This window comes from Neopelma chrysocephalum, unplaced genomic scaffold (assembly GCF_003984885.1).
Source record: "Neopelma chrysocephalum unplaced genomic scaffold, ASM398488v2 Primary Assembly neopelma1_97390, whole genome shotgun sequence".
Classification (NCBI taxonomy): Eukaryota; Metazoa; Chordata; class Aves; order Passeriformes; family Pipridae; genus Neopelma; species Neopelma chrysocephalum.
The window spans coordinates 4,020,834-4,041,361 of NW_020926031.1; the positions used below are offsets into that span (position 1 = coordinate 4,020,834).

The following is a 20,528-nucleotide window of genomic DNA, read 5'->3' on the forward strand; positions in this document are numbered from 1 at the left end:
GACCAAACCCAAATTATAATTACAGGTTATGTAGAAATTAATTAACAGAAGAGTACCACATACAACAAAATTATTCAGAAATAAATTTTGCATTTAGTGAGAGGACAAACCAGCTTACATCTGCAAAAGCAAAGTTAAATTTGCTCAAAGCCCATATTTGATTTGCTAATTACTAGTAACAATAACAGAGTTGTTTAATAGAGAGCCATAATCTGTTTTTCAGTTCCACTTCCTCACACTAATATACATATTCTCTTCTCAGTCATAATATCTGATACAATTCCTCTCCAATATTAGCTGAGGTCAGTTTCTGTAGAATTTAGACAAATAGTTGTAGGTTGACTTTCTTTGTATTTCTAATTACAAAATGTAAGAATAATATTTAAATTTTATTTATGGTTGTGAAAAAACACTACTAAGAAAACATTTTCCCCAAGAAAAATATTACAGAAAATGCAGAATAGGACTAGTCCTACAAATAAACCATGAGGAACTTCAATGTAATATTTATTCTAATTCTGTAGGGTTTTCCTGGTATGTAATAAACGATCCATTTATGTTCCCATACATGTGGCTAAATAATGGCTATCATTTGATGAAAAGAAAGTGGGAACAAAAATAGGCCATAAACTCATCAGTTATCCATCTAATTTTACATCAAAACGTTACTTAATGAATTGCAATACATGGTGCAAGATGAATCCATTCACCTGCATGTAGTTACACTAGTTCCTCTTCCTAGTAACATACACAACTGTTAAAACTGACTTACTAACTTTAAAAGCATTTTGTCTTAAAAATGACGAAGGATTTATTTTAAAAAAATTACCTCATTCCAAACAGGATTAAGTTCACTGTCAATTTTCTTTGTTTTCCTTTTTTCATCTGCAAATACAAACAAAGGGTGATTATTTGTTTTTGCTAAAGCACTACACAAATATAGTTTTTCCTTTCACTTCTCAAAAGAAAATTTGAGCTTTAAACCAAATGTTCCAGATCTTTTTACCTCTTCCAGCAGTTGCACAATTTACAATCAAAAAGTCCCCTGAGCAATTTTAGCAGTTGAGGCTTTTCATTCTGTTTTGTTAAGCATAGCTAGATGTATTCCCAAAAAGCAAAATAAATATTTAGGTTTCTCAGCCTTTTATGACCCTTGACTGCACCTTGAATAATGAAAAAAAAAAAAGAAAGACTAAAAGACTTGGAGACATCAAACCAAACAGTAACCTCTAAGTGATAGTATTAAAGTACTACTTTGGAAAGTAGTAATAAAAATGTGTTACATATTTACCATATCCAAATTACAAAATACTTCTAAGTGTTTAGTTCTGAAAGAAAATCACATGAAAAAAATCTTTAGAACATATGCTTACAGTGTCAGCATTTTCTGCTTTAAATGAGCAAATATTAGCAGAAATACACATTCATGTAAGAGGAAATGCAATCCTTCCTGAAAAAATGGTTTCCAGAGGTTATGTAGATCACTTCACCATTTACTGTGGCCTAAAAATTACAAATTTTCCATACTTCGTGGTAAAATTTGCATTTGGACAACCTACAAACCATGGTAACGTGTGGTGTGGTGTAAATTATATATACTGTGGCATTATTTTTACTTTTCAGTTGCACTATATGTACACAGCTCTGATGGAGAACAAATCTTTTGACTCTGAGAAGCACCAAAGAACACTGGCAACACCACAGCTCTTTAAACACAACTTGCATCTATTTGTGATAACAAATGAGCATATTTAAGTACAGTCAGTAAAACAACAGCTGATTTTAAAAATGCTTAGCCACCACAAGAAGGGCAAGTTTCAGACACATTCCTTGTGTTTGACTACAGTAAAGATAACAGGATTTTTATTATTCACAAGTTATGACTATACTTAGCCAGGAAACGTTGCAAAGGCCTGGGAAAGAAACTTGCCAAATGGGCAAGTTCATATACCCACTACTTAGGCAGGAGGCTGTGGTGGCTCTTTTCACTGGATGAGAGTGGAAGGTACTGAAAAAGTCAGCTCATGCTGCAAATTGTGAGAACTGACTCACATTTATGTAACAAGAATTGTCTACAATTTATACAGGATATTGACTCACACCATAGGACAAAGGAAAGAGCTTTCATAACATACCATGCTGCGGACTCACATTTTGCAGAACAAAGCACTAATTAACAAGCTAGTGAGAGAAATTCAACCTCATGTTATCTAATAGGAGACAATGTATTTTCAAAACTGAGTGTCCCAGATCTAGGGTTTGGCACTTCCTTTAAAAACTGATAGTCAGGGAAAAGATGTTTTCAGTGCTGGTGAAAAAACGAACAGTTGCAGCTGTTTGTAAAGGAGATAGTGAATCACAGACCTGATTCTGACAGAACTAATGGATAAAAGTCCTACGATCCCTGCCTAAGCTCTAATGTAGCTCTCTAAGGTAAGGAAAGCCCTGGCTTGAATAACAGTCAAGAAAATTCTTGACAAGGAAATTTCACACTCTGGACTACCCATTTTCATACAAGCAAAATATTTATGTTTCCACTAACAATATGCTTATTGTAGATTATAATGAGAAAAAAACTTTTTGTGCTATGCATCTGTGTGAACTTTGGATTAAAAAAACACTGAGAAACATCTTACGTTGGTTTCAGTTGTAATTTTAGTCAGTCTGAGTGTGGCATTCATATTCCTCACAGATGCATTTTGCATATATTCTCTTTACTGACTTTCCTTTTATTACACTTCTATCAGTATTTTAATGCACTCTGTGTATGTGTGTGCGTGTGTGTGTGTTTGGGTTTTAAGCTGTTGGCAAAGCTCTTTCTTTTTTCCAACCAAAAACCCCACTGCCAGGCAGGGCAAGAAGGACTGTGCAGTTATTCCAGGTGCTCACAAGTTTCAGGCCATCAGGCTTCTTCCTTTACTGGTAATGATTCCAGCTATATAACAAAGACTAGGAATGACCTAAGGATAAATTGTAAGATATGGCCAGTCATCATTTCTAGTTTGGCCCTACCACAAGACAAGAAATTATAATAGCTACAGGTAGGAGACTCTATACATTTGTTTCATCAACTACAATAGCTATGGTACTGTAGAAGAAATCACTATTAGCTTTATCTTCATCAAGGTGTTAAACCACCACATGTTGGTCAATATTCTCAATTGGAAATGACTGTAAGAACTTATGGGCCAATGAGTTGACTCAGCGTTCAAAAAAAATTCATTCAAGATGAGCTGTTTAAATAATAACTGTTCCATCATTAGAAAGATAATTACAGTACTGCAAAACAACCAATGTTTCCATCTTAAATTCTTTCTTCTATTATAAATAGCATTTTAATAAATTTCAGCAGGTGGGAAATAGCAGAAGCAAACATTTTCTTTTATAACAGTCCTAAAACTTAGATTCAAGTGAGAATCATATTTCAGTTAACTAAGTTTTCCATAACAGTTTTGTGAAAGGAGAATTAAGATTGCACAGTGGCAGCAACTGCCGGATCAAACGGGTAGATCTCCAAAAATCTCCAAAACCCAGTGTAGCTAATTTAATTCTCTGCAAAACAGAAATATAAATGTAGTGAATAATTGCACTCTAATACTCTTTTCTTTCACACACTGAAATATAAACTAACATAGCTATGCATTGTTGCAGGCCTGCTGGAAAGCTCTTAGATTCAGCACAAATGGAAAAAGAAATTTTACTCAAGTTGGTCCAATCAAGCTAAATGCCATTTCACCTCAGTTTTTAATGCATACATTGCAATGAGGCAGTCAAAAGGAATGATCAAAGCACTAAATGCCCTAATATTGACTGCACAGATAACCAATTGAGTAAATTTTTACACCGTAAGACAAGAATCTAACAAACCAAAACCATTATACTGATTTAATCATTACCACTTAGTGCCATTTTAGCAAATGGCGGCAGTCTTTTGTACTAATTGGACTAACAATTTGTCTCACGCTGAGTGATGATGAACTCAGAATTCTGCAAGAACAGCACCCAGTTCCAGATAGCAATATTAGTTTACTCTCAGGGCGTAGTTCTCTTTGAACAGTGAGCTGTTCTTAAAGTAAATAAAAGTTCCATTCCATTGGACTGAACATAAATGTGTGAAAAAAAGAGTCAAATGTTCGCACAAAACCCCTCTAATGTAAGATATCAGAACAAAAACAGCTGCCTATTTCCTCTTAATATGGAGCTAATATAAATCACTGTATTAACTGAACTGATTGTAATTTGATGAAATCTATCCTATTCATAGATGAAAGCGTATTAACTTATGCGTCTTAACATATAAAACCTTTGCAGTCACTTTCATACTAACAGCTGTAGGACCATAAGCTTTTTCTTTACACCATAGCCGCAAAGGTCTTATCCTGAGAGACACTGTGTGATTTCATGGAAGCCTTAAATTTACTGAACCTGCCATCAGCAAAAGCTCTGTAAATTAAAGTTTGAACACAATACCGTTAAATGAAATGTCAGCTTCCACAGCAATTTTCTGTCAAATGAGTGCTGCTCACTAAGACTTCACCAAGAACACTCCAGAGTCAAACAAGAACATGAAAATGTACTGCAGGGCTACGGCCACAGTCCTGCAAAAGCTCAAGGTTTTTCCAGTCTAGAAAATGCACTCCCAAATGTGTTTTTATGTCCCCTAGAATCTACACTAGGTAGGGACTAAAGTTAATGACTGATGCCCTTTGACATAAATCTTCCCAAATAAGACTAGTTTCCCATTTCTGCACATTAACAGGGTGGGAAGGGAATCATCAGTGTATATAAAAAGACATCTATAAACATTAACAGCCGGAAGTTCAACATATTTCTGATATGATCCCTACGCCCTTGCATTTGGCAAACAGGCACTCCACTCACAAATTAAACTGGAGCTGCTTAACAGCTTGGCAAAAGCCTGATATCTTCTGCCCTTGAATCACTCTGGACAGAAAGTGAAAAATCAGACTGCTGGTATGCAGTAAACCCACATAAATAGAAGTGGCATAAGAAATTAAATATCCTACTAAACCTGTCACAATTTTGAAGTTGTATTTCAGACACTGGTTAAGCATGTTTGTGAACATTAAAAATCCCAGTTATAGCATATAAAGCATAAATATAAGCTCATTCCTTCAGTGTCTGTTGTCCAATTCCTGTGTTTGGATAACTGAAAGACTGAAAAACAAATCCAGCAATCCAGAAAAAAAAAATCTGTAACTTATATTTACTAGTAAAAGTGAACTGCATTAGAGCACATATTAGGAACAAAATATTACAAGGAGGGATTAAACAGATATTTAAGACTTAAATAAGTGGAGGCGTAAACCAGCTCTGGAGTATAAAACTGCAGGAACAGAGGCAACACAAAGGCAAAACTGTAACAGGAAAGCAAAGAAAAAGACAAGGAACTGAAAAGAGAATATGGATATGTAAGAAGTAGCAGAATATGGAACAAACAGAGATATTATAGTATCATCACTTTTTGCAGGGCAAGTAAAATCATATTTTAAGAGTTAGGAAGTTCCAAAAGCTACTGAGACAGTCTCTGCCACTTGTTCTAACACACAAGGGGATAAAAAACCCCAAACTTAGGAAACCAGGTCACCAGGAATTAAGATGCCTGCTTGTAACAGTTTGGTTTAATGTATTACATGATCCAAAATTGCTTGGAGGTTTTGGCACCTTAAAGATAAATCAATATCTGAAATGGAGCTCCTCTAGAATAACTAAGTGAGGAAATTATGGCAACAATTAAAGTAAAATAGCTTTACATATAAGTGCTAATTTTATCACACTGTCTTCTTATGCCATATACAACTGACGAGCAATGAAAGTGTAAAATGTGGTTTCCTTCCTAAATCTTTAAATTAAATAATCTCAACAGGCAAAATTTTGAAGTGCACATCAGTTTGTAAAAAAAAAACCAAACCACCCAAAACCTAAAATAAAAACAAACACCTTCAGTAACGGTACTACTGTTTTCAACATGCTACTAATAACAATAACCCAGTCACAATAAAAACGTGTGGCTGTGCAAAGTGATCAAGACAAGAAGGATTTTTTAGATGGAAAACAAGGTAATCTTCAATAGCAGAATTAAAAGAGGATTTATCTATGCAATTAGATTTGTGTTTCTAAAGCAAAGGGGTAAGCCCTTGCAAAAGCTTGTAAAATGTGGATCCTGAAACAGAAGCACAGCTGGACAGAACAGACCAATGCACTCCACCCAGTTCAACTTCATTCAGGTAACTCCTGTCTCTCTAATTAAAAAGTCTTCCCTAAAACTACATCAGATATAGCTTCAGGAAAACATGTTTTCACAGATTTTCAAATACTTACAAAGGGCACTGTCTTACACAAAACCTCCTCCCTGACTACATTTATGACAGTTTTCCTTACCTTTAAAAATAACAGAAACGATAGGATCTGGTTTCCCAAACTTGGTTTTAGGGATATTGGTAGCAGATTCCACAATTACCCGAAGCATTGTTTCCCGTCTTGCCTAAATGTCGACTGTTACAAAATAAATTCAAGGAAGTCTTCAGTTTCACACTCCTTAACTTCTGGACTGAAATGCTAGCAGGAAGAGGAGGCAGGGAATTGCTGGTTTACAATAAAGAAGGTCTATGGGTGGATCTATGACGGACTAGCTACTCAATCTAGGAAAAAAAAGTCCTGTAAATTGACACCAAGTTCTGTCTTGCTGCACAAAAAACAGCTCTCGCTAATGAAATCCTGTAACAGAAAGGACACAGTCCAAAAACGAATGCAGATTTATTTTGGAGGGTTTTTTGGTTGCTTTTATTCTGAAGCTGTGTGATAAATCTCTAGTAAGTAACTAAGGCAAGAGTAAGCATTAAGCAACATCAACATTAAACATTAAACACGACTCTAGTACTCAAGATATATAAAATCTTCATCTTGGTATACCAAGGTATGAAATTTCACGATGGCTTATATTTTTTCCACCTCTTAATTTGCAGAACTTCATTGTTTGCAAATGCTCTTGGCTTGCCTCCGTGACAGCCTACAGTCACAAACTAGCGACGGTCCCCAAAACCAGTGTAAGTTCTCCCCCTGCCGTCGCGTTCTGGAACAACCACGTGTTGCACAGTGAATGCTGCAGCTTCGTCACGGAACAGGCTGGATTTAGTAGATTTATTGAGAAATTATTAAAATATATATGCATAACTAAAAATGGAAAATAATTAAGAAAATGCATAGCCAAAAAATCCAAAACACAACAACAAAAAAATCCCCCACAAAAACAAAAAAACCCACCCAACCAACCAACCAAAAAGGTGGTATGACCCTCTGTATTGTTTAGAGGCATATGTTTTGTCTTAACATAAACATGTGCAGTAACAAGGTAAAACTTACACGAGAGGCGCAAGAGCTCCGAGCGCCCCCGAGCTCAGAGTTACAGCAAGTTTATATCAGCTGTGGAACAGATGTTAAAACCCGAGAGATGCACGCTGCCACTGCAACACGTCCCAAGCAGTGATGAGGGGGGGAAACTGCAAGATGGAGCAAGATGAGTCACATGTAAGCACACTTCAGCCTAGTTCTTATATGATCATAGAGAACCATCCCACCTTATTTTGGAATTTCTAAAATTATTAGATTTTGGGTAGATTTGGAGAATTTCAGGAGGAGAAAAAAAGTGATCCGAAGCACACGTGTTCGGGGAGGGACGAGGACAGAGACACGTACGGGACAGCACTGAGCGGGCCCCGCGGGCCGTTCCACGCTCAGCCATCGCGGCCCCAGCCGGGCCAGCGCCGGCGGAGGGTGGGGACAGGCACCGCCGGGAAGCGACACGAGAGGGCAGCACCGCCCGTCCCTCCACACGGGCCCGCGGTGACGAACTCCCAACCCCCGGAACTGACGAGCCGGAGCCGCGGGATTCAAACTCCCGGAAGCGGCGCCGGGCCGGGGCCGGACGGGCTGTGGTTTGGGGTGCTCGGGCCCCGTCCCGTCCCACGGAGCAAGAGCCGACAGCAGGATCCGGGAAGCCCTGTGCTTGACTCCAGCTGTCAGAAGCCATGTCTTGCCCGCTAGAAGGGATCGCTGTTCCGTGACGCCGCGTTTGGGTTTTACAGGCGCCGGAAGATGAACCCCAAGACCGCCAAAGATCGTATTATGGGCAAGTGGGGCTTAAAGTCGACCAGCTCCAGAGCTGAGAGTGGGCTGGAGAAGGGTAAACAGGAGAGCGCTGCGCTGAGGAATCAATCCACGGAGGAAGCCGCCGCCGGGAGCGGTGGGATGGCGGAGGCGGAGAGGAGCGGGCTCCTCCAGGTGAGCGGGGCTGTGCCCAGCCGGCGGTGCCGTGTCAGGGCCTCCGGGCCTGCCCGACCCGGGAGCGAGAGCCCCGCCTTTCCTCTCGAATCTTCGCTTACTTTGATGTTACTGCTGGTTTATTACTGTTAGACAATTTAGACGAACTTTTAGTTTGACGTTTTCATTCTCATGTTCTTTTCAGAGATGACTGAACTAATAAAATCACACTCATCTGACAAGGCTGCTAAATACAAAGACTTGAGGCCAGAGGTGCCAATTAGTCCGTTAGGACTAATTCTCTCGTGTCCAACAGGCCTCGGAGAATTATTTTAAGCACTTCCTGCAAAGAATATTATGTTTGCAAACATTTGTCTAAGAACATGCCAAAAAGTGCTGAGTGTTTGCTTGAACTGAATTGTCAAGCTCCCGCTCAGCTATAGGTAAATAAAACTGCAATCAGGTCCCTACATTATTCTTCCATTGCAACCAAAGAGCAGAAACTAAGACACTGCAAATTCCACCCAAGGTAAACCTGTGGTTGCAGAGAGAGAAGTTCAAGACTTAATATGTGACCAAGTCACATACTGTCAGGCTTCCCAGAAGGACTGCAAAACTTTAAGTAGACTTTTTCAAAGGATACAGCTAATGGGAGACTAGGCACACTAATATTTCTAGGCCATTTCTTTTGGCAAAAAGGCTTTGCTTGTGTCTGTGCCGCAACGTCAGTTGAGAAATCCTAAGCCAAGGGTCAGCTATGACTGGACAGCTCATGTACAGTTGTGGCTAAATTCCTTAGTGTATTTGATGTGTCTGTTAGCATTTGCTGCTTGCTCAGTGTTGGTTACTTAATACTGGGTTCCTAGTTTTCAGGTGGAAAATCATCCCCATGTTTAGATGTACCAGGTTCTCTGTGGTGTCAATATTTTAATTTTAGTGAGCACTCTATGGTGTTCAACCACTCCCTAAATGAGGCTCTCTAAAATTCAATTTGTTTCAGTTTTCTTTGTCATCTTCTAATGACTTGTCAACATGTAGGATTTCAGCATCGGCCTTTCTCACCAAAAATTAAATGCTCTCACATCAGAAGTTTGTGGAAAGCCCCAAGGTATCTTAAATGCAGTACTAATTCTGTGTAATAATTACCTGTGCTGGAGGCCTACTCAAAAGAGAGTGCCTGTTGAAAATACCTACTAGAGCACATTTTGAAGCTAAAGGGCCACATAATTTGGAAAATAGGATCCTTCTCCTGAATGCTTTATTATAACTCTTTTGTAACCTCACTTACTGTCATGTAGTTTGCAAGAAGGCTCTACTGCTTCCCAGAAGCTACTAAATATGCTGACAAAATAAGCTAAGAAATGTATCACCAATGTCTTTACTGGAAGTGTTTTGGAGTTCTTGTACTGCTTGTGTTTGAAGGTTCATATACTGTAGTGATCTGTATTCATATACAAAACTGAGTACCTACTAACCCTGTGAAATTTGGTTCTTTGCATTCTTTCCCTGTTTCATCTACTTCAGACTCGTTTTGCTTTCACTTGAAATATTCCAGATGATTGTGCTAGTATTGTCTGTTTTGAGTAAAAAATAATATTCTCAGCTAATTAAAGGCTAAGAGAGAATCTTGGAAGTGAATATCATAGAATCATAGAATGGGTTGAGTTGGAAGGGACCTTAAAGATCATCTAGTTCCAACCTCCCTGACATGAGTAGGGACACCTTCCGCTAGACTTGGTTGCTCAGATCACTCAAACTATTGTAAACTTGCTAATGCATTTGTTGCATAGACTAAGTTACTCACTTGTGTCACTTTTTTATTCTGTTTCATTTAGAAAATACATTCCCTTGAAAAAGAAAAAGAAAAACACAACCATCTTGTTGGAGAGAAAGACAGGGAAATCCAAAACCTGAAAGACAAGCTTAAGTCCAAAACCAATAATAGTGAAGTCTCCTTACTACAAAATCAACTAGAGGAAAAAACAAAGGAAGCAGAAAGGAGAGAACAGTTACTTTGTTCTCTATCAGAAGAAATTAACCGGTTAAAATGTAATTTATCTGCTGTCATGGCAAAATGTTCTGATCTCGAGAACAAAGCCAGTAGCACTTCTCAGGCATCCCAGGTAAGCACTAAAGAAATGCTGTAATTGCAAATTGGAATTTGTGCCCACTAAGCACCAATACTGGTTATAAACTAGGATGGTTTTTTAATTTTCTTGTAAGCTGCATTGCATTCTGAAATATTCTTGTATGTAGAGAGATGATATCGAGATTGAATGCTAAATGAAGAGCAGTCAGGGAGCACAACTTCAGGCAACACAACTGGGGAGGGAATTCTCTCATGCTGTACTGCAAGGTCCCTTATGCAAGCTCACATGGCTAGTGTGACTAGTGATACTACATGTAATGATCACTGTTGATTAAGCAGATACTATACCCTTCTTGGGTTTGTGTGCTCAATGATTAGACAGACTGAGAAGGCAGCAGCAATAGAGATGTGGGGCACTAATAAAGACAAACTAAGATCCTCACCTAATTCAGCTTCAGTCATGAGAATATCTTTCTCCTCTCAGTTCTTATAAATCCTCATTTGTGTCTCAGTTGTTAAAACTAATTGTCTGTACTTTCTATGGCATCACACACAGTAAATAGAGGTAGAACAGGAATAATGAGTTTCTCCTCTCATTCTAAGTGATCAGTAGGTATGGTGCCAATCCTTGGCAGCGTTTACAAGTGCATTTAATATACTAGTTGTTTTTTACAACCCTCCCTGTTCTAATTTTCCGTGGAAAATGCAGTAGTATCTCAATGCGGGGCACAGGGAAGTTGGTGCCTAAAAGTAGGTGCCTGTAGGTCTTTCTTTTCCAGCTTTTGACCTATAGATGGTGCTGGTTCCCTGTGCTCTACAAGGAACTTAGAAATTCTGCTTTGGCCAAATACGTAGCAAAATATCTTAATCTACCACTTTTGAATGATAATACATGTATATATATCACTTCTAAATGAAATATATTAGTAAATACCACTTTAAATGCAACATATTTATTTTCAATTTTAAGAGACTTTGAACTGTGTTAGAGAATTTAAAATGTATGTAAAGTCAACAGATTTTCAGGATATTTTTGACAATAAAGTACAAAAATACCTATTACTCTAAACCCATAATTTTCTTTTAAAATCTTAACTGATCTATCAACAGAGGAAAACAAATGTGACTGATGTTTTGACTGGATGTCATAAAAACTTGAAAACAAGTCTAGCAATGCTGCTTGAAACTGCTAGGTGGCATGTGAGCTCTGAAATAGAAACAACATTTGTATGACACAGTTTTCACTGAGCAGGGTTCTAACGTTCATATAAACAACTGTAGCGTCTTTAGATCCTATTTTTATTAGGAAGTGCTGAAGTTTAATGATTGCATTCAAAGCTCCTCTGTATTTTTCAGTTATAAAATTTGTTATAAATCATGTTCCAAAACCCGTAGGTAAACACTGGAAAAATGTAGTTTGGATTTGGGTAGCAATCTATTTTTTTGTTGTTGAAGTTCCCTCCGACTTACATCTACACAATTTCATAAATTCATTCTATCATGCAGAGAATAAACATGTCAGATTATGGAAGAAATATAACTATTTACCTGCTCTCTAGATTTAAATGGGTCTAAAGAACTCTCCGACTCATACTTCAAGCACTGTACTGTGGATCAAGTCTCAAAAAATCAGACAGTTTGTCCTTATCGATAGGCTTGCACGAATTCCCAGATATTAACAATCTTCCTGTTATCCCAATGAAACTGTCGAGGTCTCTGTAGCTTTCCCCCAATAACTCCTGTAGGTCTGGCTTATTGTCAAACGTATAAGGATACGATAATAGAACAACCACCTTTTTTTGTGTACTTAAATAATATCCTAAATGTCTTGATTTTTCAAAAGCTCTTTGGAGAACACCCTTCAGGTCTTCCAAGAGAGCAGTTCAACACATGATGAAAACACATGATGGTCTTCTTAGGAAATGTTCTAATGTAACTATGAGTTGCAGAATTATGGAATAAATAAAATTTTAATCTTTCTCCCTTCTCTTGCAGAACAGTCAATTTTAAATATATGAAATGGTTTTCTACATAACTTAGATCCTTTTAGAAAAAAACAACAACCAACTCTAAAGATCTGTAAACACAAAAGGCACATGTATTTATGTGAAATTAATAGTTATTTCACATCTAGCTTTGCTCTTTCAGCCATCTATTTTAAACAACACTAACAGGTTGTTCTTTGTCTGCAGGAAGCTGTAACAAACAGCACTGAAGTTGAAAGACAATTGAAAGATGTAAGTTTCCTGTACAACGTTGCAAGTGCATATAATCTGTATTGTGATGCATAAGAATGTAAATTATCATCTTATACATTTTGGTAGTATGGAACCTCAGAGGGTATGTTTCCCTCTAAAATATAGTATCTAAAATTATTTTGATAAGACAATAATTTAAATTGAAAAAAACAAAAACTTGCAAAAATAAAAAAATTGAGATAAGATTTCCACCGTCTTTGAAAAACCTTGCTTAGAACATCAGAACAAAGGGGTTACTGACAAATCAGGAGCCTTGAGGAACCTGGTCTGGCACTGCCTGGAATAGCATGAAGCTGAATCAGAAACCTCCCAAGGTCCCTTCCAAGCTGAATAATTCTATGATCCAATCAGCTAAAAAATCCGTGTCCTTGTTCTTAGAAATTCTAAGTTCCATTTTCAAGGTCTGTTATTTTATGTTTTATTTTATATTCACAATTGAAAAGTTAATTTTCCATAATGTAGGCATGACTCGAGAAAGCCTTTGTTCTTTAACTCATTTTCCCATTCCAAGAAGTAATCTAATTAGTATTTAATATTGCTGCAGTTTTAACTTATGTTCAGCATCCTGCCTTATCTTTCCAAATGAAGATGGATTTATTTATTGTACAGAGATTCCTACAATTTGCAGCAGACATAGCTTATCTTTAAACTGTGCAATATATAACTTGTAGCATTTTTAAGGAATAAGACAAACACTTTTAAAATCTGATAAATTACAAGAGACTTTTTTTGTTCTTCTGTTCATTTTCCTGAAGGCTCTTGAGAAAAACCAACAGTGGCTACTGTATGACCAGCAACGGGAAGCATATGTCAGGGGATTGCTTGGAAGGATCTTTGAACTTGAACAGAAGTCAGAAATAGTTAGCCAACAAGAATCTAAAGGATTCAATTCAGAAGGTATTGACTTTATTTTTTCCCCATGAGTGACCCAAACCATAATTATCTATAGAATAACTTTTCTGAAAACAAGTGATAGTACAATTAATCAAAATCAAGACTTTGTTTTCAATGCTTTGGCTGCTTAATGGTAAAACTTGGTTAAGTAATGTTTCTTTGCTTCCTGTTATGTGTTACTTACCAACAGTACTTCATGTTCTTATCCACTTCAAAGATGGGTTTTAACAGCCCTGACACACTATTAGCAACCTCTCTGTTTGTTGAAAGTGTTGAGACATCCTTCAAAGTACACTTTCAACCGACATAATGGAAGCATTAAGGATTTATTAGCTAGGTGTGGATCAGATTTTTTTAAATTTACTTTTTTCAAAATAAATATTATAAAAATGACTCAAGATTGCCACGTTCTTTACTCACCTGAACAGTTGTTACAGGGCATGAAAACCTGTGATAGGTTTTGGAACCTGTCCAAAATAGTGTTTCACAATATGGATCTGGACACCGCCAGCTCACACTTCCTTGCTGTGCAGTTCCTCAGTAAGGCACACCCTCTCAGTATTAATAAAATTAAAATCACATTGAGCAGAAGGACCAGAAGGTGTTGACTTGCTTTAGTTATTATCAAACTATTATTTCATATATGCTGCAAGTGACCTGCAAGGTAAATTCATTAAATGCAGGGTAAGAGCACGCCCACAGACTTACCACAGTAACTCATGTGTAGTGGCTTGGTTTCTATATTGTTTGAATCTTTATGGAAAACAGTAAAACATCATCATAATCTGGTTTTGGTGCTGTTCAGAAATCTGTGAACAGTATTTTTAGATGAAGACAGACTGAAGTAGTAGCTCACCAGGAAATGTAACTCAAGATTTACTGCAGTCAAAGCTTTGTCATCAGAGCAGCCAGGAGACCGCGAGTTAGGATGTAAGGAAGTTCCTCTCTTTAAGCAGCTAGGCTGTAGCAGAAATCCAGGTTTCCAAGAATCTACCTATACAAGTTGAGAGTAGATATGACAACATTTTCCAAGGAAAATCTTTTCTGTCTCTGAGGATGTCACCACCCTATAAAGGAGTATTGCTAACGAGAACATAAGGCTTAGTTTGTAGCTGAGGGAAGGGAGAACAGTCAAGTTAGAAACTCTCCCCGGTAAATTACACTTTGAAGAAATAGGGTAAGTCTTCAATCATGACAGTATCAAAGACAAGAAACAGTGCCAAAATCAGCAAATCCCATGAAATTCTGCATTCCTTGTTCTGCTTCTGTCTTACTACTGACTGTATTACTACAGGCCTCTTAATTTTTTCCTACTTACTAAACTTTTCTTGTGTCAACAAGCAGAAATTTTTCAAACTCTGGTTTAAGTAACAGTCACTAGCCAAGAAGCAGTCTTTTTTTTGGCAAAAGAACTATCCTAGTTCTTTCTATTTGCCATTTAGAAGTAAATTATGGGATACAATTTGAGGAAGATGGTCTACAAAAGACAGTGGATGGTCTGAGTTTGGTCAACAATGGTGAAGTAGAGTCTATCAGATCCCCAGGGTATCTCTGGGGAGGGAGTAATGCTAAGGAGGCTAAAAGTGGAAGTAAGAATCTAGTGTCTTTGGGTCAGATTCCCATGTGTCAGTATAGTGCATGAGGGCATGTAAGAACTGTGTGGGTCATAGAGCTTGTGTAGTAGGGGCAAAGGTTGTAATATTGCTATAAGGGTAAGTGATGGAAGTAGCTGTAGCACAGAATATTATGCACATGCCAAGTTGCAATTTTCCAGTAACTGTATTGGTAAGGAGTTATGCATTATAAATATTGAAAGCTGTTTTAACTAAAGTTTGGTGCTAATCTGACCTATGTAATAGCCTACTATGTCAATTTCTATTAATAAGCCTTAAAATGCTTAAGGATTTAGTGCCCTGCTTTTTAAGTGGTTTTTTTTCCACATTATTAACTCAATTATTTCTGACTCATTAAGGTCATCTGCAAAAGGAAAAGCAAGAATACTATGATCAGCTGCTACTAACTGCTAAGAGGGATCTTGAGACTGAAAGATGCACTGTAACCCAGCTGAGATCTGAACTTAATGAATTCAAAAAGAAATATGAAGAAACACAAGGAGAAATAATGAGTTTAAATGCCTTATTGCAGTCACAACGGGTTTCTGAAATGAAGGCTCAAGAAAATGAAAATAAAATGAAAGAGAAAGTGCAGAGACTAAAACAGGATAATGAAATTCTCAAAGAAAAGCTCAGAGAAGGAAAAAAGAAAGCTGAAGATCTTTCTTGTCAGGTAAGTGGATGCATTTGGAGGTTTGAGATAATAGCAAAGAACCAAGAGAGATGAAAAGTCATACTTAATCAGAATGGCCCGTCACTCACTCTGATAACTCTTCTCTGCATAGATCTAGACTCATGTCCCTGTGACTAAAACTGAGTTGTCTAAACAAGGAACTTCTTTGTTCACTTATTTCCCTGGTCTTGTGGGACATGAGAGAGAAGTGAGAAAATATTGAATTGGTTCTAATATAGTTCATCCTCAAGATTAATAGTAGAGGAGGATAGGAAAGGTGAAAATTCATTTTATTGTGTGCTCCTAACTATGGAATATCATTGATATTTGCTGTCACCTGGCGGCTACAATGCACACGTGGGCTTGTAGTTTCATACTTACTGAATAAGCAGCTGTGTCCCCAGACAGTGCCCTCAGCCAACCATTGTAGCCATGTAGCTGGATTTTTTTTCCTTTGCTTTTCCATTCAGATGAGTTCCTGCATTTGATTCTCTATATGATGGATAAGATCTCTGCAAGTACCCCTGAGTACTAGAAAGCAAGGGACTGATAGCAAGGGAAGGGATGGACCTTAAGTTGGGGAAAGATATGAATGTGCTGTATGTTTGTTTCCTAAAATGCTCGATGCTTACCTTCTTTTGTATGAAATACTCATGAGGAGTGTGCCACTTCTGCTACATAGAGAATTACAGTGGTGTCTTGGAATATTCCTATCAGCATGGTAGTACTAACCAAAAAAAAAAATCTATTCTTTCTTCTTCTAGACATGAAATCATGACCACATAACTGCTGAAGAGAAACTGGAAAGTTGTCCTTGAAGGATAGACTTCAGGGCATCTAAATATGATACTAGAATTCTACCAGAATTCTGGGATCAATAATAAAGCAATGTAGAATTGAAATTTGAAATAAGAGAATAAAATTTGCTAGACACTGAAGTACACTAAAGCCAGAACAGTAGTTCAGCTCTCTAAACACAGGCTGGTTCTCGCTGGTTAATAATGATTAAAAGATGTTTATTTTTTGAAGCAGAACAGCAGCATTATCATAAAAGTTGATACATACTGAAAACGGAGGATATTTTAATGATTGCAATTACTTAATTATTATAGTTTAGTCCTTTCTGAGCCTTAAACTTGTTCTCTTCTGTTATAAAAAAAAGTTGTATTGTTTGATACTATTAACATTGTGTCATGTTAGTACAAATGTAGGTTTTGTGTGTAATTTTTCTCAGCAGCCTGGCAATTACCTAGGAAACTTCAGTTTTGTGTTTCTTTTTCTAACAATATCATCATCCTGCATTTCCCCTTTTCAGTGCAATAATAATTTTCTGTGGGGTTTTCCTCAGGGAAGTAGAGATATTTAAATTGGGTTTGGCTGTTGCATAACAGGTATATATTTTCTGTTGGCGTGGGAATGTAAAAGTTTACTTCCATTCCACTTCATCATTTTTTCAAGCTTATTAACTATTGTATATGAAAGTTGCTTGTTACAAGTGTTCCTCTACCTTGTAGGTGCAACTTCTTCATAAATCATTGCTCAAACAGAAAGAGGAGCACACAAGGATAGCTTTGTTGGAACAACAGGTACCCAATTATATGCTAAAATGCTGATATTTAATCTCTATTATGCATAAAGTCTTTCTAGACTAACTTCAAATTTAAGAATGATTAGTATATTAAATAAAGCAATACTAGGCATGAATATTCAACTGTGAATAATCTCTTGATGCTTCTAAAAATTTTGACACATCTGTCAAGAGGAAAATCTGTATCCTTTTACTGATGAGTGTGATCAAACCTGATATTATTTTCTCCACAATCACTTGTTCAACAGTTACATCCTCAGATGAGGTACAGGAAACGTCCTTAAACCAATCAGCTCATTGAAGTTTTGTAGTATATTTTTGATAAAGTTATAGAAATAATTGCATTGCTATCTTTTCCATTTTCTTTATATATTTTTTACAAGTACATTTTTACAGTTATGTTTATTTGCTAAGCTTGGGTGTACAGTGTAAATCCATAGTTTCTGTCCAGACTGAAATACCCTCCAACCAAAAAATCTTTAAACTTCAGCTCTGCTAAGGGTGATTTTGATAAAGTGGACATGTATGAATTTCATTGTAGTGAAAATAACAAATGATTTTTAATTATTTTTTTAAATTTTCCTTTTAATCCCATTGTAGGATGTGATTGCAGAGCAAAACTGACTTTAAACATATAAATAGGAAATATTCCTCCCTATTCTTAATAATTCTGACTTTAATTCTTTATTTTTCACTTTGGGGGCTGCCAGATCCAGACATGCACCACAGACTTAGAGAATGGAAAGCTTGATCGCCAGAACTTGGAGCATCAGTTAAACAAAGTCCTCAAGGAACTGCACAAGGCCAGGGAGCAAATATCCCGTCTGGAACCTCCGGTATGTACTGAATAACTTGCAGGTGAATTCTGTCAGGGATTTTGCATAAACATACATCTTCTCACTTTGGGATCTTATTTCAAGCGTAGTAAGTGTCCTTACATCCTTCAGGTATGTGGTCCCAAGGAGCAGAACCGTATGACAGCCAGCTAGCCAGGCACTGCTTTTCCTACAGTGCTGCTGCAGGAGATGTAGAATAGTCAGATTGCTGAGCAGGGGACACGACTGTGTTTTGTATCACAATGTATTCCCTAGTTTTGTCTGTCGCACAGTAACAGAGCTGCATTATGCTTTTGCTCAGACTTGCTGCTGGTGAACAAGACACAATCCTTAGTGCTGTAACACACACGAGGCTTGTGTGCCATCAAGCCTTAATGTTTTTTCCTACGGTATTTGATCAGCGCATGTATGCACCAGTCTTACACTAAAGCTCCTCCTTTTCCAGAAACTCCGCGAATCTGGACGTGTGGAACTACAAGATCTGCAAGCTCTGTTTGACGAGAAGCTGACCACGTATGACAGAAGTCCTTCCCCAAAACATTCAAGCCTCCTTGATGAAAGTTTTCTCGAGTGTCCCAGATGTAAAGTGCTGTATCCAACAAGCCAGCACAGAGAATTGTTAGCACATATTGACTTCTGTACAGCTTGAGCTCCAAATGGACTTACTATATTTGCTTTACATACACTGCCAATATGCTCAGCAAGAGATCTTTTAAAGCTTTATTCTTAAGGTTGTATAAAGGACTGCTAGTTTTATAAAATTCAGTTCTACAGAAACATTATTAAGAGTATAATAATTTGGCCTCAAATATTTTACCTGATGTTTTTGCAAAAAAGCAGCTATTGCACTTCTGGTTGCAAATGGAAATATTTTTAGAATTAGGAATATCTTAAATAGTAAACTACTGACTTTTTTTTTTTGCACTATTAAATATAAGAACAGTAAAAGCACAGCTATTGTGTCAGACTTTATTTTAACATTTGGCATATCCAGTTCTTGGTTGGTGAATCCTGATGATTGTGCTTGTACCTTAACTAACAAGAATAGCTGCAAAAGATTTTTGGCCCTCATAGGCGCACTAAATATATATTTATATGTACATGGTGTGTGTATGTATGTGTAGTGTGTATAGTATATATAGACATGAACCATATACATGTGAAATGTCATCTTGATATGTAAAAACTCAGGAGGGCCATGTTAGATCTTTGCTGCTTAAGATTCATGTTGAAAACATCAATTGTTAGTAGCTTATTTTCCTGAACCACGATCAAGGGTGACTAAAATTCTGACCAAGGTTTAAGCTCTTCTCAAAAAAGCCAACTTCCTAGCAAATACAAACTTCATTGGTGCTGAAAAGCTTATATTTCAGACAATGTCAGAGGCCATTTTTGAAGTTTGGATATAGAATTATGCTGAATTAAACTTCTTTGTACTTCTATATTTTAGAGGTTAAAGTTGAGAAATGTCAGTTATTCAATCTTATATTTGGCAAATGTCTCAAACTGCAGTTTTTATAAATTGCTCTAGTGGATTTGAAGTGTCGCTATATTTTGGTATTACTACAGGAAACAAGTTAACAATAAATTCTGGCAACAAATTAGAAACTGGCAAAAACTTCCCTTATGGATTTGGAATTGCGGCGTTATTTTTCTCGAGCACCTGCTGTAAACCTGAATCTGTTTCCAGTGTTTTGTTCCTTGCATCTGTAGTGAAGTCCAAAAAGAAGTTCCTTCCGCGGAAGTTATTAAAATGAGGAAATTTTACAAAGATACACTAGTTGAGAATAAATTTGCTTCTTTTACAAGTGTGTGGTTTGCTGAGGACAGTCAAATACCCAAGGTCTATCCTTCTCTGGCATACTGGTTCTGATTGCTAGCATCAACTTTTTCCATGATGCTTTGCTGCAAAGCTGCATGTATTTACCTCATAATGCTCACTTTAATCTTTGATGGTTAAACCTTTTTCTTAAATAGGAGTGTGTTTTCCAAGTTATTTTCAATAACTTAGAGTATCAAGTGATACTATTATTGATTAAATCCAGTGTTCGTAAGACAGAAGATGTTAAAATCTATTATCTTTATATCTGAAATATCTTCACTAAATTTACTATATTAACCACTCTCTTTGCCAAATTTATTATACTAGCTGCTTTATCCACTTTTCAATTTCACTGACCATGTCTCAGGCTAATCTTTGTATCTGACAATTTGCTCAAGTGTTAGCAACAGGCTTTCTGACCAAAGATATAATGAACTAATGAGCAAAACAGAAATTATGCTTCAGAATCTCAAGG

General features: G+C 37.0%; 2 protein-coding genes and 1 long non-coding RNA gene across 7 annotated transcripts in view; 1 reads left to right on the forward strand and 2 right to left on the reverse strand.

Annotated features, from left to right (window-relative positions):
• Positions 1-6,587, reverse strand: part of MYOF (myoferlin) — a 67,685-nt gene extending 61,098 nt beyond the window's left edge. For all 5 annotated transcript variants that reach the window (XM_027672259.1, XM_027672257.1, XM_027672258.1 and 2 more), the window contains exons 1-2: positions 6,403-6,587; positions 830-885 (exon numbers count right to left, since the gene is read on the reverse strand). In XM_027672259.1, coding sequence (XP_027528060.1) covers positions 830-885; positions 6,403-6,490 — 144 coding nt within the window. In that variant the 5' untranslated portion in view covers positions 6,491-6,587. The remainder of the gene's footprint in view (positions 1-829; positions 886-6,402) is intronic.
• An 86-nt stretch (positions 6,588-6,673) lies between these two features.
• LOC113961791 lies at positions 6,674-7,845 on the reverse strand. Its single transcript, XR_003532383.1, has 3 exons — positions 7,599-7,845; positions 7,384-7,484; positions 6,674-7,146 (listed from the first exon to the last, which is right to left on the reverse strand). It is a non-coding gene; the product is annotated as an uncharacterized LOC113961791 (long non-coding RNA).
• A 36-nt stretch (positions 7,846-7,881) lies between these two features.
• Positions 7,882-20,039, forward strand: CEP55 (centrosomal protein 55). Its single transcript, XM_027672376.1, has 8 exons — positions 7,882-8,301; positions 10,116-10,403; positions 12,562-12,606; positions 13,383-13,524; positions 15,494-15,807; positions 17,322-17,393; positions 18,106-18,231; positions 18,677-20,039. The coding sequence occupies exons 1-8, from the start codon at positions 8,116-8,118 to the stop codon at positions 18,878-18,880; spliced, it is 1,377 nt and encodes a 458-aa protein (XP_027528177.1). The 5' UTR covers positions 7,882-8,115; the 3' UTR covers positions 18,881-20,039.
• The last annotated feature ends 489 nt before the right edge of the window (positions 20,040-20,528 follow it).